This window comes from Lepidochelys kempii, chromosome 18 (genome assembly GCF_965140265.1).
Source record: "Lepidochelys kempii isolate rLepKem1 chromosome 18, rLepKem1.hap2, whole genome shotgun sequence".
NCBI classification, from domain to species: domain Eukaryota; kingdom Metazoa; phylum Chordata; order Testudines; family Cheloniidae; genus Lepidochelys; species Lepidochelys kempii.
In genome coordinates this window covers 23,470,715-23,497,766 of record NC_133273.1, presented here as the reverse complement: position 1 = coordinate 23,497,766, position 27,052 = coordinate 23,470,715, and the positions used below count along the sequence as shown (strand labels likewise).

The following is a 27,052-nucleotide window of genomic DNA, read 5'->3' as shown; positions in this document are numbered from 1 at the left end:
GTTGTTGTTTGTCCTTTAACAAGGGTGCGGGTGCGGTGGGGGCCCTGCAGCTGCTGGCTGGCAGTTGCTCGGGCGGCTGGCTGTGTTCTGGGGCCATGCAAAACACTGCCAGCTGACCTGGCCCCCCGGGAAACCAGAGCAGCCATCGCGTATGCCCTCCAGCCCTGCCCCTGACACGGGGTGAGGTGCAGAGCCTTGTTCCAGCCCCGTACCCTCCACAGGTCAGAGGGGTGAGAAGGCATCTTGGCATGGCTAGAATCCAGCCCCGGCTACTTCGGGCACGCCAGCTCCAGAGCACCAGGCATTGGGCTTCCTGGGTCCCGTGAATGCTGGGAGGTGGCAGAGCTGGGGTTAGGCACCATGGGGCAGGCCCCAGCCTGGGGGTCCAGTTCCAGCCGTTCTCCCATGAGAACTCCTTTGTGCTTTTCCATGGCGCTAGGCCCAAGGAGCAGAAGCTGGTGTAGGGGCGGCGTGTGGCTACTGCCAGCTGGGCCTGCAGTGCGGGGGGTCAGCCTCACTCACCTGCTGCGGGAGAAGACCGCCCACGGCTCTGCTCCCAGGTGCCAGCCACAGGGGTGGTTTGACTTCTATACTTGGGGCGGGGCAGCAGCACCAGGCAGGTCAACTGGGCCATGCGTGTGTGTGGTGAGGGGGGATTCCATGCCTGCCCAAGGCTTTCAGCTTTGGGGGGCAATGCCTCTGCCCCCCAAACTATACCCATGGTGCCAGCGTCCCTGGCAAGAGGCTAGGGCATGAACCCTCGGCTGCTTCTCTGCAGCCCTGCGCGGGAGCACGGGGCCAGGGCTCTGGGCTGATGGACTATGAGACGAGGCAGGCTGATAAAACTGCCAGGTTCTCTTGAGTTTTAGAGTCTCCCCCTTCCCTGGCTCCATGGCAGCACGAGCCCCTTGCTGGGGCAGGGGCAGGGCAGCTGTGGTTGTGCTGGCCTGGGGCGTTTAATGGCTCCCTGGGAAAACTCCCAGCCCTTGTGTGAGGCCCCCCATCCCCCACCTGAAATTTGGGGTTTCAACTCAACCCCTTTTTGTGACATGTGCCTGCATTCCACAGAAAGCTCCAAGTTTCCAGCCAAAAATGGGGTCCAGAGCCCTCCCTGGCCATCGCTGGTGAGGGCAGGCGGGCAGAGGCCGGCGTGCTAGGACCCAGGCCAGGCCTTGGAGAACAAAGCCACAGGTGGAAGGGGGCTGGGCCCCGGCCCCACCTCGGGCTGTGGTGCAGGAAGCCAGGGTGATGGGCTGGAGCCCTGGGCTGAGGGGTAGTGTTCGGGTGCATTCGCTGCCCTCTGCTTGAGGTGGAGCTGCCCTTTCTCCACAGCCCCAAGGTGAGGTGTCCGTAGGCTTTCTGGGAATCAGGGTCGGCCCTCACTGTGTGGGGCTGGGGCTGGGGCTGGCTGGGCTGTGCAGATGTTTAGTTGCCACCTGGCAGTGCTTGCCCTGGAGAGGCGGGTTGCAGGAGAGCCCCAGGCCGGCCCCGCTGGGAGAAGGCTCTGGGCCTGGGACTCACCGGCTATGGGACATGTGGGAGGGGGCAGGCTCCCGGCAGGGAGGGGCAGGAGCACCAGCCCCTGCAGCTGTGCTGCCCCTCCCCCTGCCCATCTGCTTCCATGCCAGCTAGGCCCCTCCCCGCATTCGCACCGCCCTCGGTAGCTGTCGTGGTTTCACACCCCCCGGACTCATTTCCAGAAATGGATTTCCTCCCACAAGGGCTTGGTGTAAAAGCCTCAGCTGAGCGGGTGTGAGCTCACTCGTCGCCAGGGGGGTTACTGAGAGCATGGATTAGCTGCTGCCTCGCTCTGCCGCTGGGTTGTGACCAGCTCCCGCGAGTAACCCCCGTACCCCGCCCCGGCATGAGCTGGCTTTCTAGGGCTCGAGGATGGAGAGCTGGGCCCTGAAGGCAGCTGGGGTAAGTCCTGCTCACTCTGGGATGTTCCTCACTTGCTCTAGAGTGAAGCAGGAAGCGCCCAGGGCTGGTGCAGCCTTGCTCTGGGAAGCTAGGGGGAAGTAGGAGAGGCCAGGAGATCTGGCTGGGGATGAGGGCCAGATCTCAGCATCGGTTAGTTTGGTTCCTACAGGCCAAAATCTGGTTTCTCGGTCTGAGCTGCTGCTTGGTATCTCAGGCATGAGGGACCCAGTCAGTGGACTGCTGATGCCCCCATGAGATCTTGGGAAGTTTACAGGAAGGCAGCTGAATTCACTGATGCAGGCATTGCTTTAGAGCCCCAGGGGCTTTCCAGGAAAGGGAAGACAGGGAGGAGAGAAAATGAAAGTGTGGGGGAGCCGCCCCAAGTTAACAATAATCATAAATTCATTCATCCCGAGGGCTCTGGAGCTCTTTACAAACTAGGTATGCCAGGATCACTTCCCCAACCCTAAAATGCAGCCGCCTCTGGGCTGCACACTGAGCCAGCCAGCAGAGAGCAAAGCTTGCTGTATTGTGTGTCAGGCTGAACAAACTCTTGGCGGCAGGGGCCGGGTCTCCACCCCATATGTGTGCACAGCACCCAGCCCATCCTGCCCTGGCTGCTGAGTGCCATCATGGTTCACATGAGCAATAAGGAGACCGTAGGCGCTATTGAGGACACGGGATGGGGTGTTTCGTGGGCAGCCCAGCTGCTGGTGTCAGAGTCCAGGGGCTGAGGCCTGAGTCCTGCGCTTACAGACGAAGAAAGGGGGCTGTGCTGGGGGGCCTGGCGGAGTCCTGCATCCTGCTGCAGCGAGGACTTGTGCTCTAACTGGCTTGGCAGGAAGTTGGGGTTTAGTGCCTTACATTACTTCACACCCTGGCCAGCGGGCTGTGTGCAGGGCTGCCGTCAAGTGTCCTGCTCAAAGGTCACTTTTTAGACCAAGCTACGGCGGGGTGGGACCGGGGTCAGCTGGTGCAGGGGGCTGCACTCAGCCGGGCTCGGGTGCCGGCGTGCTCCCTGTGCCAGCCGAGCCATGTACCTGTGAAGCCTGGGGGCCGCCCTGGGCTCACTTGCATGGGGCTGGGGAGGGAAGCAGCCGGCTCTGCCCCACTGGCTGCCTGCTTGTAGGAGCAGCCTAGGAACGTGGCTGGGGCCTGCTCACTTCCCAGGGTGCTTCTGTCCAGCCTCTGCTTGGGCGATAGGGCCTGGGGCTACCAGCTGCGTTTCCTGGCCTGGAGCCCCTCCCTGCTTTGCGCACTGGGCCCACAGCCGCTCGCGCTGGGGGGACAGAAAGGCTGTGACTTCAGCCCCTGCTACCAGCCTGGAAGGGCTGTTCTCGGGGCAGGACGCTCCAGGCCCCTTCCACGGGTGCCGCTCCCCACCTCCGCCCAGCCCTGCTCCAGCCCGGTTGCTTTCCTGCCGCCCTGCTGGGCCTGCTTAGGCGAAAGTGCTTTTCTTTAAAAGGGCAGCACCTGCCCAGCTCCCCTCTCCGCAGCTCTCTGCCCCAAGGGAACGGGGAGAAGAGCAGGAGCCCGGCTCTGCACCTGGCTCTGACAGACAGTGGCTGACTGGGCCCCAGCGTGGCTCATTCATGGGCACATGCTGGCACCCTGTGGGGCAACGAGCTGGCTGGCGTTGCCAGGACAAGGCCAGCTGCAGCTGGCCGAAAAGGCTCCACCAGGCGCCAGCTCAGCAGGGAGGCTGAGGAGACAGGTTCCCCGTCCCCTCAGCACTCGGCTGGGAGGGGCGTGGGGGCCTTGGGCTGCTACTGCCTGCAGTGGGGTGAGAGCTCAGGCCGGGGCTCTCCGCTGGAAATTCACTTGAGCAGCATCTTGGGGTGACGGAGTGGGGAGTGCGAGGGGGTGACGGGGCTGAGGGGTGGAACTGTGCAGCCACGGGGGGACTGCAAGGCCACAGGGGGCGCGGGTGTGAGCCTGCGGAAGCGAGGGAGCGTGGCCATGGCGTGTGGCGCGAGGCTCCTTTCAGGGCAGCCCAGCGTGTGAGATGGGTGCAGCTGGCTGGGGGAGCGGGCCCTGCCCTGTCCCTCACCGAGCGGGCACATGGCCCGTTCCCCAGCGGGGAAACACGAAGGCAGGCAGTGGGAGCCGCAGCAGCCGCCCGGGGGAAGATCGCACCTCGACTCAGCAAGGCACCACTGACTCAGCGAGGGGGGCGGGAGGAGGGGCCCAGGCCTCCTCCCGAGCCTGCCAGCGCCAGGCCACGATCTGATCATGGAGCTATGCAAATGGGTGAGTTCATGGGCAGGTTCCAGCACAGCTGTGACAGATTTAAGAGAAAATGATGCAGCCCTTTAATCGGGGCTATCTTCACCCGGAACTCCGCCCACGGGCCAGAATCTCCAGGAATCCACACCCACGTGGCGGGGCTGGCAGGGCCCTGCAGCCCCTTTGTGGAGTGTTCGAGGGCCTTTCTGGGGATAAGGGCATCCCCTGCCCTGGCACGGGGGTTGGGGGGCCAGGCTCTGGAGAGCTGTGCGTGGGAGAGCAAGGGGGCTTGACGCTGGCCCGCCTGGTGCCACGGGAGCTTGGTGCGTGGGCGGGGAGAGCCGTGGGCCAGCGGGGCCTGTGCTCAGCCACCATCTCCAGGTGCTGGGCGGGCAGCCAGCAGGGTCTGCGTTACATCCTGGGCACCAGACCCGGGGCTGGACAGCCCAGGGGCGCCAGGGCCAGGACCAGACCCAGCTGTCATGTCTGTGGCATCCCGCCCAGAGTGACAACACACCATGTACCAGGCTCTGTGGTGGCTGGGGGGCGGGCGTGTGGCCTTCGCCTGGGGCAGGCTCCCTCCTACCCGGGGTCAGGGGCTGTGGCCGGTGGGCTGGGCATGCATCTGAGGAGGAAGGGAGTCAGGGCCAGAGCCCATCAGCTGGCCCCACGGCCGGTGCTGGAGTGTGGGCTGGCTGCCCCGCCGGAGCCACTCAGGGAGCTGGTGGGCCACGCCATGGAGCTGGCTTGTATGGCTGTGTTGTGGTCTGCAGTGCCTGGAGCCCCCTCCTTTCTGCCCCCCCCGGTCAGGGCCCCACTGCGCCAGGCTCTGCCTGCGCAACACAAAGCCTCTACCTCGAGGCGCTCGCACTGAGGGCTTGGTGACCGTCAGCTCTTGGGGGGTGGGGGTGGGGGGGCACTTGTGTGCTCATGTGTGTGTGTGGGTGCGTGTGTGTGCGTGCAGCCCGCAGCACAACAGGCCCTGAGCCGCAGGGCGGCCCCGGGCACTAAACCCTGAGCGGTACCAGGGCGCGAGACCCACCAGCGCCCTGGTGCCCCGCAGAGGGGTCAGCCCAGCCCGCAGCTGGGCCCAGTGGCCTTGGCCCTGGCATGCTGCTCCCCTCCCTGCGGGGCTGTCAGGGTGTGGCGCTCCCCGGCGGCTCCGGAGGTGGTGTGCAGCCCTGACCTACTTGGGCGGCACGTACTTGGTGCGATACCATCAGAGGCGAGGGGGAGCTGGGCCCGGCTTCCTCTAAGGGAGGAAATCACCTCAGCACCACGGCAGAGATTAAATAGGAGACTGACATTAACCCTCTGCTGCCCTGCCCGCCCCAGCGTGGCCCCCTCCCACGGCCATGGTCTCCGCCTAACCCAGCAGAGCAGCTCTGGGGCAGGGGCTGGGTACGGTGGGGCAGGGAAAGGCGAGGCAAGGAGCCCCGAGTGCCCCAGCCCATGGGCACAGCGAGTGACATAATCATGTCCCATGGGAGGCCCTGGGCTCTCCCTGCTGCCCAGCCCTGAAGGCCAGCGGCCAGGCCGACGGGGCGACGCCTCCTTGCCCTGGGGCCAGTGGAAGTGGCCGTGTGTTGGGGGCTGGCCCGCCCAACGCTATCCCACAATGCCAGGCACACGCGCAGGCTGGTGCTGTCATTCCCGCTGAGTGTCCCATGCCCCCTTTCCCCAAAGCAGCCCCCACACCTCCCCCGCCCAGGGGGGAGCCGGGAAATCACTGGCAGCACGAGACCGCCCCCCCAGGTGCCCCTGCAGCCCCGGGGTGCCTCTAGCTCCAGCCACAGTGAGCCGAACAGCTGGGAGCAGCCCCAATGGCTCAGGGAGGTGGAGCCGCCTCAGCGAGGAGATGGGGCCGTGGGGTGGGGGCAGTCAATGCCAGTAGAACAGGGCCCTGGGGAGAGGCAAAGCCTGTCCCTGGTGAGGCACTTAGTGCTGTTGGGGCAGGACCTGGCCATGATGCTACCCGCAGCTCTCCAGCCCTGTAGGGAGGGCAGCAACACACACATCCCTGCCCTGTTCCAGGGGAATAAGGGGGGCCAAGGCGGGGCTTTGCTTGTGGCTGCGTGGCACACACTGGGCATATGTGAGAGCAGTCTAGGAGCCCCAGAAGCTGCCCATGGTGCCCCAGGGGCAGGGGCCTGGGCACCATCTCTGCATGGCACCACATTGCTGGTGAAAGAACATAAGAACGGCCTGACTGGGTGAGACCAAAGGTCCATCTAGCCCAGTATCCTGTCTTCTGACAGTGGCCCATGCCAGGTGTCCCAGAGGGAATGAACAGACCAGGTGATCACCAAGTGATCCATCCCGTCGCCCATTCCCAGCTTCCGGCAAACAGAGGCTGGGGTCACCATCCCCGCCCGTGCTGGCTAATAGCCGTTGATGGGCCTGTCCTCCCGGAGCGTATCGAGTTCTCGTTTTAAAGCAGAGCCATGGGGCCTGGTTCGCACTCGCTGAGGCTGTGTCTCAGGACTGCCCCGCGCAGCGTGGCCTGGCCACAGACTCAGGTAGGGCGCGGCGCTGGCCGGTTGCCCTGATCTGGGTAGAGCAGGGTGGCCAGGAAGTAAAGGAGCAGCCAGAGATGCCCAGCTCAGACTGGCTAGGTTCAAGCTGCTGAGGTAGAATATCAGGGTTGGAAGGGACCTCAGGAGGTCATCTAGTCCAACCCCCTGCTCAAACCAGGACCAATCCCCAACTAAATCATCCCAGCCAGGACTTTGTCAAGCCTGACCTTAAAAACCTCAAAAGAAGGAGATTCTACCACCTCCCTAGGGAACACATTCCAGTGTTTCACCACCCTCCTAGTGAAAAAGTTTTTCCTAATATCCAACCTAAACCTCCCCCACTGCAACTTGAGCCCATTAGTCCTTGTCCTGTCATCTGCTACCCCTGAGAACAGTCTCGATCCATCCTCTTTGGAACCCCCTTTTAGGTAGTTGAAAGCAGGTATCAAATCCCCCCTCACTCTTCTCTTCCGCAGACTAAACAATCCCAGTTCCCTCAGCCTCTCCTGGTATGTCATGTGTTCCAGTCCCCTAATCATTTTTGTTGCCCTCCGCTGGACTCTTTCCAATTTTTCCACATCCTTCTTGTAATGTGGGGCCCAAAACTGGACACAGTACTCCAGATGAGGCCTCACCAATGTCGAGTAGAGGGGAACGATCACGTCTCTCGATCTGCTGGCAAAGCCCCTACGTATACATCCCAAAATGCCATTGGCCTTCATTGGTGCTGGCAATGCCCTGAGCTGGGGCTGCAGGGCCCTGCCTTGTGCCTGCCTGACGGGGCCCACAACCTGCTCTCTGCTGGGCTTGCCCTACACCAGGTCTCCTCCCGGGGATGGGCCAGGCCCTGGGCCTGCGCTGGGGGATCCCTGGGCTCTCGCAGTGGCTTTGTGGCTCTGTGGCAACAGGGGGGCTGGACCCCGGGGGCTGACGAGCTGGGTGGTGTCCCTGTGCGTGGGAGGGGATCCCTGAGCAGGGTTGCCAGCGCCCCCGGTCATCGCTTGGGCCTGCAGGCGCTGCAGGGGGCTGTCTCCACACCAGGCCACGGGAGCGTCCCACCCCGGGCTCCAGTAAGCTGCCACGCCAGGGAGCTGGCTGCTGCCAGACCACATACAGTCCTTCTTGGGATGGGACCCGTGAGACCGGCCCCACTGCCGCCTGGCTCCCAGCAGAAAGGAGGCTGCTCGTGGCCTGGCCTGGCCGCTGCCAGCCCAGTCCTGCCTGTGCCCAACCCTGCCCCGCTGCTCCATATCACACCCCTATGGAGATGGGTCTGGTCCCACCCCGGTACTGAGTTTGGCTCTGTCGGGCGGCATGCGGGGAGTGCTGGAGGCCCAGAAGGGCGGTCGCATCCTGCCTGCACAGCATCCTTCTTGGAGCCGCGGCAGTGGGGGGCGGGGCCCTGCCGACAGCCTCAGCACGCTAGCTGGGCTGGGAGCCCCACTTCCGCTCTGCTGAGCAGCCTGCTGCCACGAGCACCGTGCCCGCCGACTCCTAGGAAAGTGGTTAGCTCAGAGCCACTTACAGGAACAACTGCCCCAGGATGCTTATGCAACACTTTTCGGTGCCCTTTCAGTGTTAACCACACGGCCCATTTCTCCTCCTTTACCAGAATCTGTACCTATGGCAGGAGCCTGGCCTGAGGTCGCCCCTGCTTCCGGCCAGGCACCTCCGCACCCAGTGTTCCCTGCAGTGGCTCGGTGAGCCAGAGGCTGCTCTGCGCAAATGCCACACGCCAAGTGGCTGACACAGGCAGGGGAAAATACCCAGCAGGGGCTGGCAGGGGGCATTCCCAGGGGGAGGGGGCTGAGTGCTCTGGTGGGTTAGTCATGCAGAGCGCTCCACAGCCGCCCTGCCAGGAAGGGCTCTGTGCAGTGCTCCTCGCTGGCAGCTTGGCTCATGCAGGTGCTGGCCCCAGCAGTGTTGCCAACTTGGGTGATTTTAGCACGAACCTCATGCTATTTGGTGTGTTCTTAAAGCTCCAGCTCCTGGAGTCAAGTGACTGCTGAGCAGCTCGCCTTTCAGTAACAAACCCAGCAAGTGTCCTGCCCTGCTGGGTGTGGGGCAGCGCCTGGAAACAAGCCCCAACTGCAGTCCACAGCTGCAGTGGCTGGGACTTGACGTAGGGATGTTTCAGTCAAACTCAGGCCCTAAATCCAGCTGGGCTCACGTATCACCCATGGCCCCAGCCCGGCTTTCTCTCCTGACCCCCTGAGTGGTCCCCAGTGGGGTACTTGGCACCCCTGCTACGCCACAGGACAGCTAGCCCTGCCCTTACATCAGCTGGGCACCTGCAGCGGGATCAGGCTCTGCGTTTGACAGCACGCAGGCTGACAGGCAGGGCAAGCCTGGGGGTGGGAGCAAGGGTGGCTGGGTGGGCTAAGCACCATGCTAGCCCCAGGCCCGGGTGCAGGGTTTTCCTGCCGCATCTCCCAGTGAGGTTCAGGACCATGGTTGTTCCAGGACACAGGCCCCTTGCAGCTGCAATGCACTGACTCCCTCTAGCGGAGGAGCTGGGGCACCCTCACCTAAGCCAAGTGGGTTTGGTTGCAAGGGCTGATCACTTACTACTGGAACAGTAGCACCAGCTGCGATCAGCCCCCAGGCCCCCTCCCCATTATAGCAGGCCATGCACTGACCCTCAGTGAGAGACAGTTCCTGCCCTATAGAGCCGAGGCAGACAAAGGGTGGGAGGGGAAACTGAGGCACAGGGTGCAGCCGGTTCCACGGAGACTTGCCCAAGGTGACCCAGCAGGTGTGGAAGGGCCAAGAATAGCACCTAGGCCCCCTCAGTCCCAGGCCCCAGCCCTCCCCACTGGCCTGGGAGAGTCGAGAGTGCATCTGACTCCTGCACTGCCGTGGGGGATGCTCCAAGGTTCCTTCTGGTTACACCTCCCCCAGGCTCCCATGCGACAGGGTCCCCCGGAGGGCAGCGATCACAGCACCTGCTGCTCTGGACTCCGCTGGAGCCTGGGTGGGACGAGGCAGTGGGCTCTGGTCAGCCTGTCCCACCCTCGGCGCCCCAGCGCTCGGTGCAGGGCTGGGCACGAGCTACAAGTGTCAAACCAGGGCCAGCTAATGAAGCGTTAGCTGAAGGCTCCTCTTGCCAGCTGAGGCCTGGCTGCTGCTGCTGACCTGTGGCCGCCCCTCGGTTTGAGCTCTGGGCTCCCAGAGGGCGCGGGGCTGGCGGGTGCAGCAGCTCCAGTCCCTGGCAACGTTCCCCTCTCTGTTCCTAGGGCTTTCTGGCTGCACTGCTGCTGACGGGCAGTGGGTTCCCGTTGTTGGGCACCCCGAAGCCACGGGCGGCCGGGGCTGCCAGCGAGCCCAGGAGGGCGAGGAGCCCGGCTGACTCTGCCGTGGGGCTGCACCATCACCAGCGGCACAAGAGACACGTGGCTAGAAACAACTGTGCGGCTGACCAGCTCTGGTACTCGACAGACAAGCTCTGCTGCCAGAAGTGCCCGGCAGGTGAGGCTCGGCACACCCCCAGCCCAGCACCAAGGCTGTGCCCGGCTCAGCGCTCTGCAAACAGGAGCGAGTCCGGCCCCGTGCGCCGGGGAACTGGGCCAGTGGTTTGCTGAGGTTACAGAGGCGCCACGGGCAGCGCCCGGACCTGACTCAGGGCTCCCTGCTCTAGTCACGGCACGAGGACCCCCCTCCAGGAAGGAATGGGGGGGCAGGGGCAGGGCATTGCTCCAAATCACGGGGCGCGCAGAGGCTGCTGCTGGCCTGGAGGAGCCGACCCAGTCAGCCAGCCCGAGCCCCTGGGTATCCCGGGCCACCCCCGACCTGCACAGCACCTGCGACTAACCCGCATGCTCACCCCGGCTGGTGTTGTTTGCAGGAACGTTTATGAGGTCTCCCTGCACGAGCCGTGGCTATGACACGGCCTGCGAGAGCTGCCCGCACGGCACCTACCTCTCCTTCCAGAACCTGGAGCGGAAATGTCGAAAGTGCTCCGAGTGCCACGCGCAAGGTAAGGCGCTGGGCAGGCCCCTCGCTGGGACGGGAACCCAGCCGCCCTAGCACTGAGCTGCCAGCCTCTCGGCCAGCCCTTCCCCACCCCACTGGCCGGGGCCCTCGAGGGGCAGGAGAGAGCCTGGGGAACGTGGGCCACACTCTGAGAAGGAAGCAGCCCCCTTCCCCTCCCCTCCGCACAGAGGCCCGCTCAGGAAGCCTGTCCTGTGTTCAGCTTCCCAGGTCGTGCTGAAGAACTGCACTGAGACCAGCGACATCGAGTGCGGCTGTGGGGCCGGCCACTTCCGGCAGTGCACGGACCCTACCTGCAGAGACTTCACCTGCCAGGAATGCCGCAGGTGCAAGGGCAGGGTCACCCTTCAGAACTGTGAGTGCCCAGAGCACTGCCTGCTGCCTTTGGATCCTGGCACTGGCCCCTGCTGCTGTCCCTGCCCCACTGCCCCCCACGCAGCTCCCCGCCTGCCCCCTGCGCTGCCCCACTGCCCCCCGCGCAGCTCCCCGCCTGCCCCCTGCGCTGCCCCACTGCCCCCCCGCGCAGCTCCCCGCCTGCCCCCTGCGCTGCCCCACTGCCCCCCGCGCAGCTCCCCGCCTGCCCCCTGCGCTGCCCCACTGCCCCCCGCGCAGCTCCCCGCCTGCCCCCTGCGCTGCCCCACTGCCCCCCGCGCAGCTCCCCGCCTGCCCTCTGCGCTGCCCCACTGCCCCCCGCGCAGCTCCCCGCCTGCCCTGCTGCCCCCTGCGCTGCCCCACTGCCCCCCGAGCAGCTCCCCGCCTGCCCCCTGCGCTGCCCCACTGCCCCCCGCGCAGCTCCCCGCCTGCCCCCTGCGCTGCCCCACTGCCCCCCGCGCAGCTCCCCGCCTGCCCTCTGCGCTGCCCCACTGCCCCCCGCGCAGCTCCCCGCCTGCCCTGCTGCCCCCTGCACTGCCCCACTGCCCCCCGAGCAGCTCCCCGCCTGCCCCCTGCGCTGCCCCACTGCCCCCCGCGCAGCTCCCCGCCTGCCCCCTGCGCTGCCCCACTGCCCCCCGAGCAGCTCCCCGCCTGCTCCCTGCGCTGCCCCACTGCCCCCCGAGCAGCTCCCCGCCTGCCCCCTGCGCTGCCCCACTGCCCCCCGAGCAGCTCCCCGCCTGCCCCCCGCGCTGCCCCCCGCCTGCCCCCTGCGCTGCCCCACTGCCCCCCGCGCAGCTCCCCGCCTGCCCCCTGCGCTGCCCCACTGCCCTCCGCGCAGCTCCCCGCCTGCCCCGCTGCCCCCTGCGCTGCCCCACTGCCCCCCGCGCAGCTCCCCGCCTGCCCTCTGCGCTGCCCCACTGCCCCCCGCGCAGCTCCCCGCCTGCCCCCTGCGCTGCCCCACTGCCCCCCGAGCAGCTCCCCGCCTGCCCCCTGCGCTGCCCCACTGCCCCCCGAGCAGCTCCCCGCCTGCCCCCTGCGCTGCCCCACTGCCCCCCGCGCAGCTCCCCGCCTGCCCCCTGCGCTGCCCCACTGCCCCCCGCGCAGCTCCCCGCCTGCCCCCTGCGCTGCCCCACTGCCCCCCGAGCAGCTCCCCGCCTGCCCCCTGCGCTGCCCCACTGCCCCCCGCGCAGCTCCCCGCCTGCTCCCTGCGCTGCCCCACTGCCCCCCGAGCAGCTCCCCGCCTGCCCCCTGCGCTGCCCCACTGCCCCCCGAGCAGCTCCCCGCCTGCCCCCTGCGCTGCCCCACTGCCCCCCGAGCAGCTCCCCGCCTGCCCCCTGCGCTGCCCCACTGCCCCTCGCGCAGCTCCCCGCCTGCTCCCTGCGCTGCCCCACTGCCCCCCGAGCAGCTCCCCGCCTGCCCCCTGTGCTGCCCCACTGCCCCCCGAGCAGCTCCCCGCCTGCCCCCTGTGCTGCCCCACTGCCCCCCGAGCAGCTCCCCGCCTGCCCTGCTGCCCCCTGCACTGCCCCTGCTGCCCCACTGCCCCTCAAGCTGCTACACCCGCCCTGCCCTCCCCGCCTCGCTGCGTTGTGCCTGCCCCCCCCCAGCCTCGCTGCGTTGTGCCCCCCCCCAGGCTTGCTGTGGCCTCAGGCCATGGCCCAGCTGGCTGAGGGAGTGCTGCTCAGTGGTGGGCTGCCATCTCCGACGCCCGCTCGGCCTACAGCCCACGCGAAGGGCGAGGGAACAGCTTTGCCTAGGCGAGCACCTGGTGGTGTGAGCTCAGCGCCCGGTGTCTGAGCCGACGCTGACCCAGCCCCTCCAGCCCAGGAGCATGTGCCGAACGCCAGCTGCTGAGCCCCTGCCGACCTGCAGCCTGCCAGCGAGGACAGGCCTGCCTCCCTTACCCCCAGGCCACACCCCTCCTCGCTGGCAGGCGCTAGCTATGTGCAATGTCTTTCAGGTTCAGAGGAGGATGCCCAGTGTGGGGACTGCCAGCCTGGCTTCTACCTGGAGGGCAGCGAGTGCCGAGCATGTGCCACGTAACTACCCTGGGCTTTCTTGGTTTGCTTCCCCCTACAGCTCTCCCATTAGACACCATCCTAGGGGATTCACCCGGCAGATCTCAGCACACTGGCTGCAGATGCCAGTCCAGCTGTTAATGAGGCGAGCTCTGTGCCCCTGGTGGTCTCCATGCCTCCCGCTGGGCAGGGGCCCTCCAGCAGGCTGGGACAATAGTTATGAGCCCCAGAACTTCACAGTGATGGTTTGTCAGCAAACTCAGGCTGGGAAGTGCCTTATCTGCGATGCTCACCTGCCACAGTTCAGTCATCCCATCCAAGAGCAGAAGCACTCTCAGGTGACTGGCTGACCACTCACACTGTCACTAGCAAATACCAGTCCCTGGGGTTTGCAAAACCCCCTGGTGTGAAACGGACGTGACCCATCCAGCAGAGCCTGTGTGTGCAAGACATGGAGCCATGTGCAGACACCAGGGTGATGGACTGGAGAACAGAGACCAGGGCTACACTCCAGATAACATGGGGATTGTCTACATGTCGCATTGTTCCTGATTAACTCCTGTCATGGAGTCCCTGGGCGATGCTCGGGAACTGCTCCCTACGAAGCCAGGCAGGACTCTGGGGAAGTCTCCTTTCTGGGAGCAGCCTGTCTGCAGGGCACACAGCTCACACAGCTTCCCCCTTCCTGGGTCTGACCTCGGAGCATTCAGCATCCTCTGCCCCTCCATGCGCTTCCCACAGTGAGTCCGCCCAGGCAGGCTCCTGAGGAAGCCAGAGGGTCCTGCCCCCCAACTTCGCAGTCAGACGGGACTCTCAGCCAGCCAGTAAAACAGAGGTTTATTAGATGACAGGAACATGGTCTAACACAGAGCTTGTAGGTGCAGAGAACAGGACCCCTCAGCTGGGTCCATTTTGCGGGGCAGTGAGCCAGACAACCACATCTGCAATTCACTCCATGTCCCAGCCAGCTCCAAACTGACTCCCCCTCCAGCCCCTCCTCTCCTGGGCTTTGTCCCTTTCCCCGGGCCAGGAGGTCACCTGATTCCTTTGTTCTCCAACCCTTTAGCTCTCACCTTGCAGGGGGGAAGGGCCCAGGCCATCCGTTGCCAGGAAACAGGGTGTCGGCCATTCTCTGTGTCCAGACCCCTGCACACACCTGCCCTCTAGGGCTCTGCAATGATCATACACCCTTACTCCACCCCCTAGATACTTAAGAACTGCCTAGGGGAAACTGAGGCACCCCCACACTATTCAGAGGAAACATTAAGAACAGTCCTGCTTCGTCACAACTCCTTGGTCTGGAATCGGAGTGGCCACACATGGAGCTGGTCAGGCACAGCTAGTACACTTGCCATTCACCCCCTGCCTTAATCTGCATTGACTGTCATGTGTAGACAAGCCCCTAGTCGAACCAAACACCAGGGGGCGTGGGAAGGCATCTCCAAAGCCGCCCATGGAACGTGGCAGGCCTGGCGGTGGGACACTGGCCCTGACCGAGCCGCACCAGAGCTAGTGCCAAGATGCTCGCTCTCCCGGCGCTCTGGGAAAGGACAGGTTAGACGCCCACTTTCTGTTTCTCTTCACCATTCTCCTCTGCAGCCAGAGCCCCGAGAAGTGCGGAGAAGCGTGCGGCAGGCCATGTGGTGGCAGCAGCCAAGGTAGGTGGGAGGGTGGCTCATGGGGAGGCGCTGGCATGGCATGGCATGGCAGGAACGGGGGGTGTCAGGACAGGGGCGGGCGCTGGGCCAGGATGTGCTCAAGGGGCTGCGGGCTCTGCCTGGCCTACAGGGGCGAACGCAGGTCTACTCGGGGGGGGGCTTGGGGCGGGTACTGCAGGGATTCAGCGCTCAGGGGAGGCCCTGCCTCCTCGCACCATTGCCTAGCCAGGAGCAGTGGTATCGAGCCCCCGGAACCCACATGCTCGTCACCGGCCCCCAGCTAACCTCGCTGCGGCTCCATCCCGTCCCCTCCTGCGGCTCGCTGGGGCAGGGCCTGGTCTGAGTAAGTGTCCTGTGATTCCTGAGCCAGGCAGCCCCTTGTGCTGGTGTCCAGGGCGGTGTGTGCCGGGAGCTGCGGCCAGGCTGAACTCTGGCACTGCTGGGCAAGACCCCAAAGCAGCTGCACCGGCCGGAGCGACCCCAGCCTTGCCTAGGCTGTCCCTGGCGCCAGGGCTTCAAGGGGGAGGTGAGCAGAGCATGCTGCAGGCAACTGAGCTGGGACCTCCCCTGCGTCTTTGTTTCAGGCTTCGGGCTGGAGTACGTCCTGCTGGGCCTCATGGGGCCCCTCTTCCTGGGAGCACTCGTCATCTACCGCAAGAGGAAGATTCTCAGTAAGGATTCCCCAGCATCTGGTAACCCACCCCCGCGATGTCCTAGTGATTAGCCTTCCCCTCGCGTTCGACTCGGAGTCTTGCACAGCAGAGCCCCTGGCCTGGGCTAAGGGAGGCCCTGTGCTCAGAGTTGACTAATGGCTCCGTCTCTCTCCTCGCAGGTGAGGCCGCAGCAGTTAAAGACTCGAGGCTGCAACAGGTGAGAGCCCAGGCCGGGCACACAATAAATCTGCAACTAGGGTTTTTGATTTCAAAAGGGCTGACTTTCAAAAATTAAGGAAATTAGTTAGGGAAGTGGATTGGACTGAAGAATTTATGGGTTTAAAGGTAGAGGAGGCCTGGGATTATTTTAAATTAAAGCTGCAGAAGCTATCGGAAGCCTGCATCCCAAGAAAGGGGAAAAAATTCATAGGCAGGAGTTGTAGACCAAGCTGGATGAGCAAGCATCTTAGAGAGGTAATTAAGAAAAAGCAGAAAGCATATAGGGAGTGGAAGAAGGGAGGGATCAGTAAGGAAAGCTACCTTATTGAGGTCAGAATATGTAGGGATAAAGTGAGACAGGCTAAAAGTCAAGTAGAGTTGGACCTTGCAAAGGGAATTAAAACCAATAGTAAAAGGTTCTATAGTCATATAAATAGGAAGAAAACAAAGAAAGAAGAAGTGGGACCGCTAAAAACTGAGGATGGAGTGGAGGTCAAGGATAATCTAGGCATGGCCCAATATCTAAACAAATACTTTGCCTCAGTCTTTAATAAGACTAAAGAGGATCTTAGGGATAATGGTAGCATGATAAATGGGAATGAGGATATGGAGGTAGACATCACCATATCTGAGGTAGAAGCGAAACTCAAACAGCTTAATGGGGCTAAATCGGGGGGCCCAGATAATCTCCATCCAAGAATATTAAAAGAATTGGCACAAGAAATTGCAAGCCCATTAGCAAGAATTTTTAATGAATCTGTAAATTCAGGGGTTGTACCATATGATTGGAGAATTGCTAACATAGTTCCTATTTTTAAGAAAGGGAAAAAAAGTGATCCAAGTAATTATAGGCCTGTTAGTTTGACATCTGTAGTATGCAAGGTCTTGGAAAAAATTTTGAAGGAGAAGGTAGTTAAGGACATTGAAGTCAATGGTAAATGGGACAAAATACAACATGGTTTTACAAAAGGTAGATCGTGCCAAACCAACCTGATTTCCTTCTTTGAGAGAGTAACAGATTTTTTAGATAAAGGAAACGCAGTGGATCTAATTTATTTAGATTTTAGTAAGGCGTTTGATACTGTGCCACATGGGGAATTATTAGTTAAATTGGATAAGATGGGCATCAATAGGAAAATTGAAAGGTGGATAGGGAATTGGTTAAAGGGGAGACTACAACGGGTCCTACTGAAAGGTGAACTGTCAAGTTGGAGGGAGGTTACCAGTGGAGTTCCTCAAGGATCAGTTTTGGGACCAATCTTATTTAATCTTTTTATTACTGACCTGGGCACAAAAAGTGGGAGTGTGCTAATAAAGTTTGCAGATGATACAAAGCTGGGAGGTATTGCTAATTTAGAGAAGGACAGGGATACCCTACAGGAGGATCTGGATGACCTTGTAAACTGGAGTAATAGGAATAGGATGAAATTTAATAGTGAGAAGTGTAAGGTCATGCATTTAGGGATTAATAACAAGAATTTTAGTTATAAGCTAGGGACGCATCAACTAGAAGTAACGGAGGAGGAAAAGGACCTTGGAGTATTGGTTGATCATAGGTTGACTATGAGCTGCCAATGTGATATGGCTGTGAAAAAAGCTAATGTCGTCTTGGGATGCATCAGGAGAGGTATTTCCAGTAGGGATAAGGAGGTTTTAGTACCGTTATATAAGGCACTGGTGAGACCTCACCTGGAATACTGTGTGCAGTTCTGGTCTCCCATGTTTAAGAAGGATGAATTCAAACTGGAACAGGTACAGAGAAGGGCTACTAGGATGATCCGAGGAATGGAAAACTTGTCTTATGAAAGGAGACTCAGGGAGCTTGGCTTGTTTAGCCTAACTAAAAGAAGGTTGAGGGGAGATATGATTGCTCTCTATAAATATATCAGAGGGATAAATACCAGAGAGGGAGAGGAATTATTTAAACTCAGTACCAATGTGGACACAAGAACAAATGGATATAAACTGGCCACTAGGAAATTTAGATTAGAAATTAGACGAAGGTTTCTAACCATCAGAGGAGTGAAGTTTTGGAATAGCCTTCCGAGGGAAGTAGTGGGGGCAAAAGATCTATCTTGCTTTAAGATTAAACTCGATAAGTTTATGGAGGAGATGGTATGATGGGATAACATGGTTTTGGTAATTAAATATTCATGGTAAATAGGCCCAATGGCCTGTGATGGGTTTTTAGATGGGGTAAGATCCAAGTTACCCGGGAAAGAATTTTCTGTAGTATCTGGCTGATGAATCTTGCCCATATGCTCAGGGTTTAGCTGATCGCCATATTTGGGGTCGGGAAGGAATTTTCCTCCAGGGCAGATTGGAAGGCCCTGGAGGTTTTTCGCCTTCCTCTGTAGCATGGGGCATGGGTCACTTGCTGGAGGATTCTCTGCTCCTTGAGGTCTTCAAACTACAATTTGAGGACTTCAATAGCACAGATATAGGTGTGAGGTCTTTTTTAGGAGTGGTGGGTGAAGTTCTGTGGCCTGCATTGTGCAGGAGGTCAGACTAGATGATCATAATGGTCCCTTCTGACCTAAATATCTATGAATCTATGAATCTATGAATCTGGCCTGGGCCTAAATGCATTGAGCATGCTGACTGCGACCCTTTGTCTGCGCCATCGGCGGGGCCCATGCGGGGTCTGGCTGCCCATGGCATGCGACAGTGCTCGCCCAGCCCCCCCCACGCTGCTTGGGATGGTCGTGGCTGCTGGCCCTGCTTGTGCTGCGACCTGGAGGCTGGGGGCATTTGCAGCCATTTATGGCTAGTTTGGATCCAGGTGAAGGGCCGTAGTTCTCCCCTGCAGGCTGGTCATTGGCACGAGGAGATGCGTTCGATGGGTCTCAGCTAGTTCCCAGTGAGCAGGTGCCCACCCCCGCTCAAGGCCCCCTCACTGGCAGCCTCAGCAGAGGGGCTGGGGACTGAATGGACGAGGCACTTTCTCCCTCTTATTTCAGAGCAACTTAACCTGGCCCAGGGTGTCTGCCCAGCCAGGAAGCCCCCACCCCCTGCCCCGGCCTGGTAGGGAGCTGCCCCTTCGGCAGACTTCTCCCCTGCCCTGCCGCACCCGGCTGCTGGCTCCCCGCCTGCCAAGAGATCAAGGCTTCCCTCGCAAACAGTGGCTTCTTTCTGTTCCAGGTCTCAGCGTGTCCGTCTGGCACCGCAGAAAAGCCCCTGGAGTCGCAGGGTTTGCTCCACCTTCAGATCACGGAGCCATCGCAAATGAACGGCAACGCCTGTCCAGTCAGGCCCCTCGGCAGCCAGGACACCTGGGAGTCGCCCACCAAGCCCCAGGACACAGCAAGTAAGCCACGCACTGCAGAAAGGCGCCTTGTGCCACGGCACATACAGCCACCCAGCGGCTTGCCACCATCCAAGCCCCCCACCCGGGGCACCGGGGCTGGCACAGGCATGCCATACAGCTCATCGCTGGCTCCCCTTCAGCCCCTCCTTCTCTGCAGGGCTGCTGTGCCCCGGGCTCTGGCTGACGCTCTGTTCCGCTGTCCCGCAGGGCCCCTCCCTGGCGTTCTCCCGCAGGGCAGCAAGCTGTACGACATCATCAACACAGTGCCCGTGCGGCGCTGGAAGGAGTTCATGCGGGTGCTGGAGCTGCACGACGGCGAGATCGAGGTGGTGGAGCTGGAGTTCACCCACGTCCGGGACCAGCAGTACGAGATGCTGAAGAGGTGGTACCAGCAGAAGAACGCCACGCTGGAGTCCATCTTCTCGGCCCTGGAGCGCATGGAGCTGGCCGGCTGCGCTGAGGAGCTGAGGCAGCGGCTGCAGAGGTGCCCGTGAGCCTGCCCAGCAGCGAGTGGCTGAGGCTGCTAGCCAGGGCTGGCTTCCCCGGCTCCCCTCCATGGGTTCTGACTTGGGACGGGAAGGAGAAGGCCTCTCCCAGGCCAGTGAAGCCAGCCCTGCTGTCGCTGTGGGCAGGGCCTGCTGTGGCCTGGCGCTTGGAGGAGCAGGTCTGGCTGCTGCTCTACATCCAGGAAGCTGCGTCCCTGGCCCCGAGTGCGGGAGGGCAGGTCTCTCAACGCCCGCAGCAGTGTTGTGCCCGGGGCCAGCACAGGCCCCTCTGCACAATGGCGGCACTGGGACGAGAGGGGACACACAGCGGGCAGCACCACTCCCTCCCCTTGTAAGGAAAGCCTGCAAGTGCCACCCGGCTTCACATCTCTGCCCGCGAGGAGCCGGGTGTGCGGATGGCAGCAGAGCTGTGCCGGGGGTCACCCTGCGAAGGACAGCGGGGGGAGCAATGCACCCCTGGAGCCACAGACTTGGTGGTGGCAGCCGACCAAGGCAGGCAGAGGGTCGGTCTCAGCATCATTGCCTCTGTGCTGCTGAGTCACGCTTCCCTCGCCCGGCCCTCAGCCTCAGCCGGGCTCCATTTCCAAACGGGCCTCTCCAGAACCCCCGCCCCACAGGACGCAGGCCCTGGAGAGCCCTCTGCACCCTCCCTGGCCGTGCCCAGTGGCAGGACGCAACAGGCCCTCTCCTGGAACCCCAGCTTTCCCTCTGAAGTGGGAATCGGGGGCTTGATGGAAAGCCCCTCCCGCATCCTGCTAGGTTTGCAAATCAAACCCTGCTCACCAGCCCCAGGAACAGGGCATGGAGCGTTCCCGCACTGGTTTGCATTAAGCAGCCATAGCTAGGCTGAGCACCACGGAGCAGCCCAGTGCGGGGGCTGCAGGAGAAGCCCAGGAGGGCTGGAGCACCTGCTGACAGCTTAGTGCTAACTCTCCCAGCCGTGGCTGGTCGTTTGGGCAGCTTCCTAGATCCCATTGGCTAAGGAAGGGAGCGTGTCTCCTGGCTAGTCAGGGCACCAGGCAGTCCCCTGGGCCCTGCTGCTGAGTCAGGGCATGACCTTGGGCCAGTCAGCTCACCGCTCTGGCCCTATTTCCCTGTGTGGGATGCTGCTAACCTGCGTCAGGCAGCGGAGCTCACTGAGCCCCGGGGGCAGGAGATGCTGCCAGCAACAGGCTGGTCCTAGTGTCAATGCCCAGGGTTCTCTGGAGGAGGGGCTCAGGACCAAGCCAGATCAGAGTTGAGCTGAGGGGCCTCATCCTGTGCTCAGTGCTGACCCGACAACACGAGCACCTGATGAAGCAGAGGGATGACTCCTCTCGTGCTCCCTATGGGCTCAGCATCCCCTGGGGCTCCCCACTGCCCATACCCGGGTCCCTCGCCTGCCCCCAGCCTGCTTAGCGACTCTAAGCCACCCCAGGGAGATGGCAGCTGTTCTAGGGGCCTCACTCCAGGGCTTGCCGTCTCTGCTGAAAAAGGCACTTTGTGTGCGTGCCTGTGTGGCCAAACTCAGGAAGAAAAATGCTCGCCAAAAATGCTGCCTCCCCCGGAAAGAACACACCTCTGCACAGAGCCTTAAAGGGACAGGCAGCTGGGTGGCACGGCCCAGGAGACCTGCCTTGTTGGCAATCTGCAAAATTCCCCCATCACGTGGGAGCCTTTAAAAGCAGCTGGGCTGGATTACTGCCACCTGGGGCCTCTGCTCGGCCCAGGTGGGGGCAGGTTTTCCAATCCCCCAGTGGCCAGCTCAGCTGTGAGTGCGTTAGTCCAGCAGCCCCCGGGGGAGGGCTGGGGCGGGGGGATTGGAGCACTGTACCAGTAAGTATTGTTACTTATCTTCTGTAGACATTTTATGTCAATTATTTGTATTGCTGGCTCTGTCCTGCAGTAGCAGGGGCAGACTCGTTCTGTTCTTGTGCTGCAACAGGTCGGTGCCTCTTCCGAGCTGGGGGCTCTCCCCACTCGCTGAGGAGAGGTGGTGGTTTTGTACCTTATTTATACCCCATGTTGCCTTGAGGAAACCGATCAGAATTGGTTACATGTCACACCCACTGCTGCTGCTTCATAACTGAAAAGGGGTCTCAGCCCTCTTGCTGGGGAGAGGGGTGGGGAAGCCCTGCCTGGGTCTCTGCTAAGGAGAGGGTGCCTAACGATGGGTGTTTGTGGTGGGGCAGGTCATGCTGAGCCCCAGGGGAGCTGGAGATGCTCAGTGTCACTGAGGTCAGACCTTAGGTGCCCTAGCTCCTAGTGCTAGGGGCTTCAGTGAGCCGTGTCTCCGTGTACAGAGAAGGAGCAGTCAGCACCTTCCTGAGCAAGTCTCTCTGCTCCAGCTGGGCCTGGGAGCACAGGCTGCCTTGCGGCAGGCTGGGGCTGCGTGTTAAAGTGGGCTCTGGAATGCTGCAGGGAACAGCAGAGCTGGGGGACAGGGACCGGGCTCTTCCCCTGTGTCTGTAACTGACAATAAATCCGTGTGGTGTTGCCCAGCCTCAGGTGTGGCTTTTCCTCTGGGAGGGGCTGGAGGCCGGGAAATCCCCTGTCCCTGAGCTTGGGGAGAACCAGCTGCTCCCAATCCCTTATTTCTGGACAGTCCCAAATACCTCATGGACCAAGGAACCAAGCAGATGCTGGGGAGCTCTTGAAATGCAATCCAGAGGGCTGGGCTGATGTCAATGCATGTGGTTAATTTTGTTAGTGCTTAGCTAATGATAATATTTGCTAACTAATTACTGTTAAATGAACTAGACTCCCCTCTGGGCTGCCTTAATGAATTTAGCAAGCTGGCTCAGGGCAATTCAAACCCACTTACTCGGGTTGCCTAGGTCCTGCTCTCCTCCCCTCGCTTGGCTTTTTCTATCTGAAGTTTGGGTAGCTAACTAGAGAGAGGCAGGAATGCAAAGGGCCCAGCTGCCCTGCCACAGGAGGACAGGGAAAGGATGCTGCCTTCTGGAAGGAGTCCGTGGCAGGGGCAGATGCAATTGGAACCAAAAGGTCGGGTACCCCCGCGGGAGCTGACTCGAGGTTGTGTCTGTAGCAGGGCAAAGTCCTGGCCCTTGTCGCCTCTCCCAGAGTCCATATTTAGATAATATCAATTTTCCAGCTGGTGGAATCGGCCTTTGCTCATGAGCTGTCTTTGGCCTCAGCAGGTCTGTTGCTCTGAAGAGGCATTGTCCGGTCAGTTGGGGCAGGTTGGCGCTGGGAATCTGTACCCAGTGCTGCACGTTCATAGTCAAAGAAAATCCACGTCAACAAGAGAGAAAATCAAGGAACTGGCAGAAGCTGTCAGGGGGTGTCCTGTGCCCAAGCAGTTCCCTGGAGAAGGGGCAGGCCTGCCCCAGCTGGGCTGTGCTGGCAGGGTCCTGCCCCTGGTCACTTGTTCCTGCCCTTGCCATGGAATGAATATTGGGGGCTAATTTAAGTCTTGGATGTGACCGAATTGAAAGCAGAGCTGACCCCCCCCCCCCGCCCTAACTCCTGGGTAGGGGCAGCTCAGTGCTCTCTGCGTTGCTGGTCCGTGCTTTCCCCGGGTGGAGTAAGGGTGGGCAATCCCAGAAGCTGGGGCCCTGGGCACCCACCTCTGGGCCTGGAAGTGACCCGCTGGAACCTGCCCAGGCCCGGGACTGGAGGGGGAAGGGTATCAGTGGATGTCTGGTGCCTTCTTCCTGAAAACAAACAGATGCCCATGCGGCAGGGGCCGCAACAGGCTGTGACTCACTGGGCAGGTTGCTCAGCCAGCCCCGCACCAGGCATGGAAAGTCCCAGCAGCTTTACAGGGCTGGCACCCATGCTCAGGCTGGCTGCAGGGTTATCAGCTAGTGCGGGCTTCCCACCCTGCCCAGGATCCCAGACTAAGCACAAACCCACTGACAGGAGCCCAGGGCTTGGAAGGCAGGGCCCGGACCCACAGCGAGTGTTGGGGGCGGGGGTGAAGTTTGGTGGGCATGGGCCTGGAAAGCCAGGGGAGGAGGGAAGGGAGGGTTGGGCAGGGACCAGAACCCAGTGCGGGAAGGGGAGGGTTGCGGGGGCAGAGCCCAGGGGAGGGGGAGGGTTGGGCAGGGGTCAGTGGGGAGGGGAGGGTTGGTCAGGGGCCAGCAGAGTGGTTGGCGGGGGCTGGAGGAGAGCTGGGCCCAGCCAGTAAGCCTTGGAGTGAGGTGGGAGAAGCAATGTCCTGGCCATGCTCTGAGACTGCATTGGGCAGCACCCAGGCAGGCCCAGCATGGATGCAGGGGAGCCCCCAGGGATTCACAACAGGCCTCCCCCTTCCCTGCGGGGGGAAAGGCTGCCCCAGGCACAGGGCCAGGGTGGCGGTGAGGGCACACACCCAGCACTGCCCCTCCTCCCGCAGGCTGGCGCTCTGGCACTGGGACCAAGGGAGAGGGGCTGTTGGGGGAAAGCCACGAGGCCCAGCCAGCAGGCCTCATGCCCCGGTGCACACCCGGCAGGCGCTCGGAGAGCAGGGCCCTGGGCTGCGTGGATAGAGCTCGTTGTGTGGCGGGCGAGAGGGGACCACAGAAGGGAACAGGAAATGCCGGGAGGTGGTTAGTGTTTTATTGGTGAAGATGTAGAAGTTCTAGGTCAGAAACAAGCTGAAAATCTCCCTCTAGAAGCTCCAGGAAACACCAGACAAAAACGTACAGAAAACAGACCGGACCCCCCCTGTTCTAATGGCCATGGTGCCAATGCGGGAGCAGGGGCTAGACGTAATATGGCAGCTGAAGAAACGGCTCGCATCAGCCTGACAGGAGCACAGAACTGTTTTTAACTATAAATTTTCTTTTAAAATGTCCATTTTGCAAAATGAAAATGACACCCAAGCATGGTCTATACGCCAGCATCTACAGGGCACCAACAGAGCATATATTAGTAGCAACTGACTCTATGTACACAACGTTCAGCCTGTCTGCATGGCCTTGTAGGGTCTCCACTATTCCTGGTAAAAGTATATTTTATGGTAAACAAATGACTGACAAGGAGTGGAAAGCCTGTGCAAGGGGACACTTAAAGGAATGCTGTTTCGTATTAAGGTGAAGGGAAGGTTTTATGTGGAACAGAACAGGCTACAGAGTCGACCATATTTACAGTCATGAGGCGTTTCTTTTGATCCCATTCACAGCTACTTACTGACTTCATTTCACTTGTGAGTTCCACTTTTGAAAACCTTACCCATGCCCTAAAACTCTTTCAAGCTAAGTTGTTTATGGACGTGGAACACCAGGGCATTGCTAGACAGGGACAGAGTTCTCTGCGATATGTTAGTGGTTACACTTATTGCATTTATTTCATTAGAGGGATGGACACTAGGCCATTAGGTAGGAAATGACTTTTCAGCTGGTAGTGTCTGCAGCGGGGCAGAGCAGCTGGCCCCTCCTCGGCCTACTGAACAGCTCACGTTAAGGAAGAAAGTTCTTAACTTCACAAGAGGAGCAATGGAATATTGAGCGCCTAATGCTTTGCTATATCCCCTTTCTTGAGGATGATTTGCCTTTGCCAGGGGGCTAGTTTTGTTTCATCGTACCCAAGAGTCCTGAGCTTTTCTGACTGCTCTTTCTCCTTCTCTGCCTCTTCTCGCTTCAATTTTTCTTGCTCTTTTCTGTTTAGAAACAAAACAAACATGGGGGTGTTGGTTGCAAAGAGCCGCCTGAGGCTGAACTGGTCGGTGTGGAGCAAGGGTATAAGTAAAGCAAAGCACACAAGCCTGCTTAGTCTGGCCCTGCCAAGGTACAAAGACCTGGCCAGGAGTGAACATACTGGGTTCTTAGGCTACTTGAGAAGTAAATGGAGAAGCAGGACTCACCGTTTTTGCTCTCTGTGAAAACAAGGAGAAAGAAAATACAATTAGCTCCCAGCGGTACAGCTATTGGGCAACCACTGTCATGCCCCAGCCCAGGGACAGCTCACCTTTCCTCTTCCATCTTCTTCCGCAGGATCTCTCGCCTCCAGGCTGGCATGGTGGCCAAGCGAGCTTCTTCTTCCTTCTCCTGTAAGACAGTAAAAGGCATTAAGGAGGCCAGCGAGCACCTGTAGAGCTGGAGAGAGGGCAGAAGGGACAGGAGAGCTGATCGGTTAGACTAGGCTGGAGGGCACGTCTCGCCTAGGCCGGCCCTATGGAGCTGGACCAGCCCAAGCAGCGACGAGGGGAGATGGCAGGTCGATTGGGCAGGGCTGCCAAAGGGGGAGAGGGAATTCCATGGCTCTCAGGTGGCGATGAAGCATCTGGAGGAGTTTTGACCCAAGAGGCTGTGGGCAAAGGCAGAGGTGCCACCATTGCCAAGGGCCGGAGAGAACCCTGAGGACACATGGAAGGTTACAAAGAACGGGCCGTTGCCCCCAGAAAGGAGGGTGTGCAACTCACCCCAGGGAACACAGCAATGGAGAGCGAGGCACCACCACTGCCCTGACGCAGCAAGCCCTGAACAGGGAGTAGCTGTGGCTAGAGTCAGACAGCTCTGGGAGGGCCAGGCCCCACTAACACACGCACCCCCACCTGGCCAAAAGTCAGCAGAAATCTCCTCAGCTGAGCGGCTTGGCCTGGAGAGGAGGGACACTTGGATAGCTCCTGGTACCCGGGGCTGGCCAGAGCTTAGCAGAGCCGTTAGGCAAGGGGCCAGGAGCTCAATGCTCCACTTGTGCTGAAGGGCTGAAATTCCCAGGAGACATCGTGCTGAGCGGGACATGGGATCTGCGGCCAGCAGAGGTTGCTGCCTTGAAGGAGCTGGAGGGTTGTTTGTACGGGCACCATCCTGCCTAGGGCCTGCCTAAGAGCAAAGTAGAAATGGCACCGCATGGAGGGGCAGATGCATGCCCTGCTTCTGGCTGGCTACACACCGGGCTCCTCTGCTGGCTGGGAACGCCACATGGGCCTTTTTGCAAATAATCCCTCCAGCGTTCCCAGTGCACTGTCCATTGCTGCACGAGCTGTGTGTGCGTGGGTGGGTGTGTCCGCAGCCCCTCTGTCCAGCTTGCTAGGACAGTTCTCAGGCACAGCTGGGGGCATCTCTCGGGACCACGGCAGGGGATGGGTTGTGTGACTCAGTGAACTCGAGCCAGAGGAAGAGTGGTGGAGGATTGCTGCAAGCTGGCGATGGCTGATCTCAACACTGCTTGGCAGGGGAGCTCACACGCAGCCAGGACCAGACTGGTCCAGCCTAGGCAGTAGCCAGTGCAAGGTTCCCATGGTCTCCCCAGCACTCTGCCTCACCCTGCCTTGGAGAGCCCCTTTGGGATGGGAGAGGTTAGTTCAGCATCCTCCCTCTGGGTAGTTGGTGGCTTTGCCCATTAGTGCTAGCCCAGGGGATGTTATTTTAGTGTTTGATGAGGGAATGGGACTAAAAGCACCAGCCTCCCCCGGGCCACCAAAGACTTGGCCAACAGGACCGTCTTTCAGCCTTTACTTCCAGAGATAGATTTGAACGGGCAGGGCCAGGCCTGCTCTCCGTCCCAGCAGTGTGATCGCAGAGTAACTCCACAGGATGGGATCCTGGCCCTTACGCCTCAGTCTTCAGCCAAGTGCTAACGATGGGCGACCAAGATGGGACCCAGTGTGGGGGCGCAGATTCCCCCAGATCTACTGCTGCAGGCCTCTTATGCCTTCCCCTGGGGCACGTGGCGCTGGCTGCTGTCAGACATGGCTCTTGGGGCTCAGCCCCATGTCCCTGCAGCCGATCGCTGCTCCCCCA

At 60.9% G+C, this 27,052-nt stretch overlaps 2 protein-coding genes across 3 annotated transcripts in view; one reads left to right on the top strand and one right to left on the bottom strand.

Annotated features, from left to right (window-relative positions):
• The first annotated feature begins 1,890 nt into the window (after positions 1-1,890).
• TNFRSF25 (TNF receptor superfamily member 25) lies at positions 1,891-22,002 on the top strand. The gene is made up of 10 exons (XM_073317105.1): positions 1,891-1,920; positions 9,899-10,130; positions 10,507-10,638; positions 10,855-11,007; positions 12,982-13,060; positions 14,639-14,697; positions 15,282-15,368; positions 15,530-15,567; positions 18,711-18,876; positions 19,084-22,002. The coding sequence occupies exons 1-10, from the start codon at positions 1,891-1,893 to the stop codon at positions 19,368-19,370; spliced, it is 1,263 nt and encodes a 420-aa protein (XP_073173206.1). The 3' UTR covers positions 19,371-22,002.
• Positions 22,003-23,913: 1,911 nt separating this feature from the next.
• Positions 23,914-27,052, bottom strand: part of ESPN (espin) — a 78,113-nt gene continuing 74,974 nt past the window's right edge. Inside the window, exons 12-14 of one of the 2 annotated variants that reach the window (XM_073316602.1) lie at positions 25,275-25,354; positions 25,171-25,182; positions 23,914-24,966 (exon numbers count right to left, since the gene is read on the bottom strand). In XM_073316602.1, the coding sequence (XP_073172703.1) occupies positions 24,819-24,966; positions 25,171-25,182; positions 25,275-25,354 (240 nt within the window). In that variant the 3' untranslated portion in view covers positions 23,914-24,818. The remainder of the gene's footprint in view (positions 24,967-25,170; positions 25,183-25,274; positions 25,355-27,052) is intronic. The other variant, XM_073316603.1, reaches the window with a different exon arrangement.

Coding starts and splice junctions, on each gene's coding strand:
- TNFRSF25 (XM_073317105.1), top strand. CDS start 1,891: ATGGAGAGCTGGGCCCTGAAGGCAGCTGGG. Junction 14,698..15,281: donor ATGTGGTGGCAGCAGCCAAG/GTAGGTGGGAGG, acceptor TCTTTGTTTCAG/GCTTCGGGCTGGAGTACGTC. Junction 18,877..19,083: donor CAAGCCCCAGGACACAGCAA/GTAAGCCACGCA, acceptor GCTGTCCCGCAG/GGCCCCTCCCTGGCGTTCTC.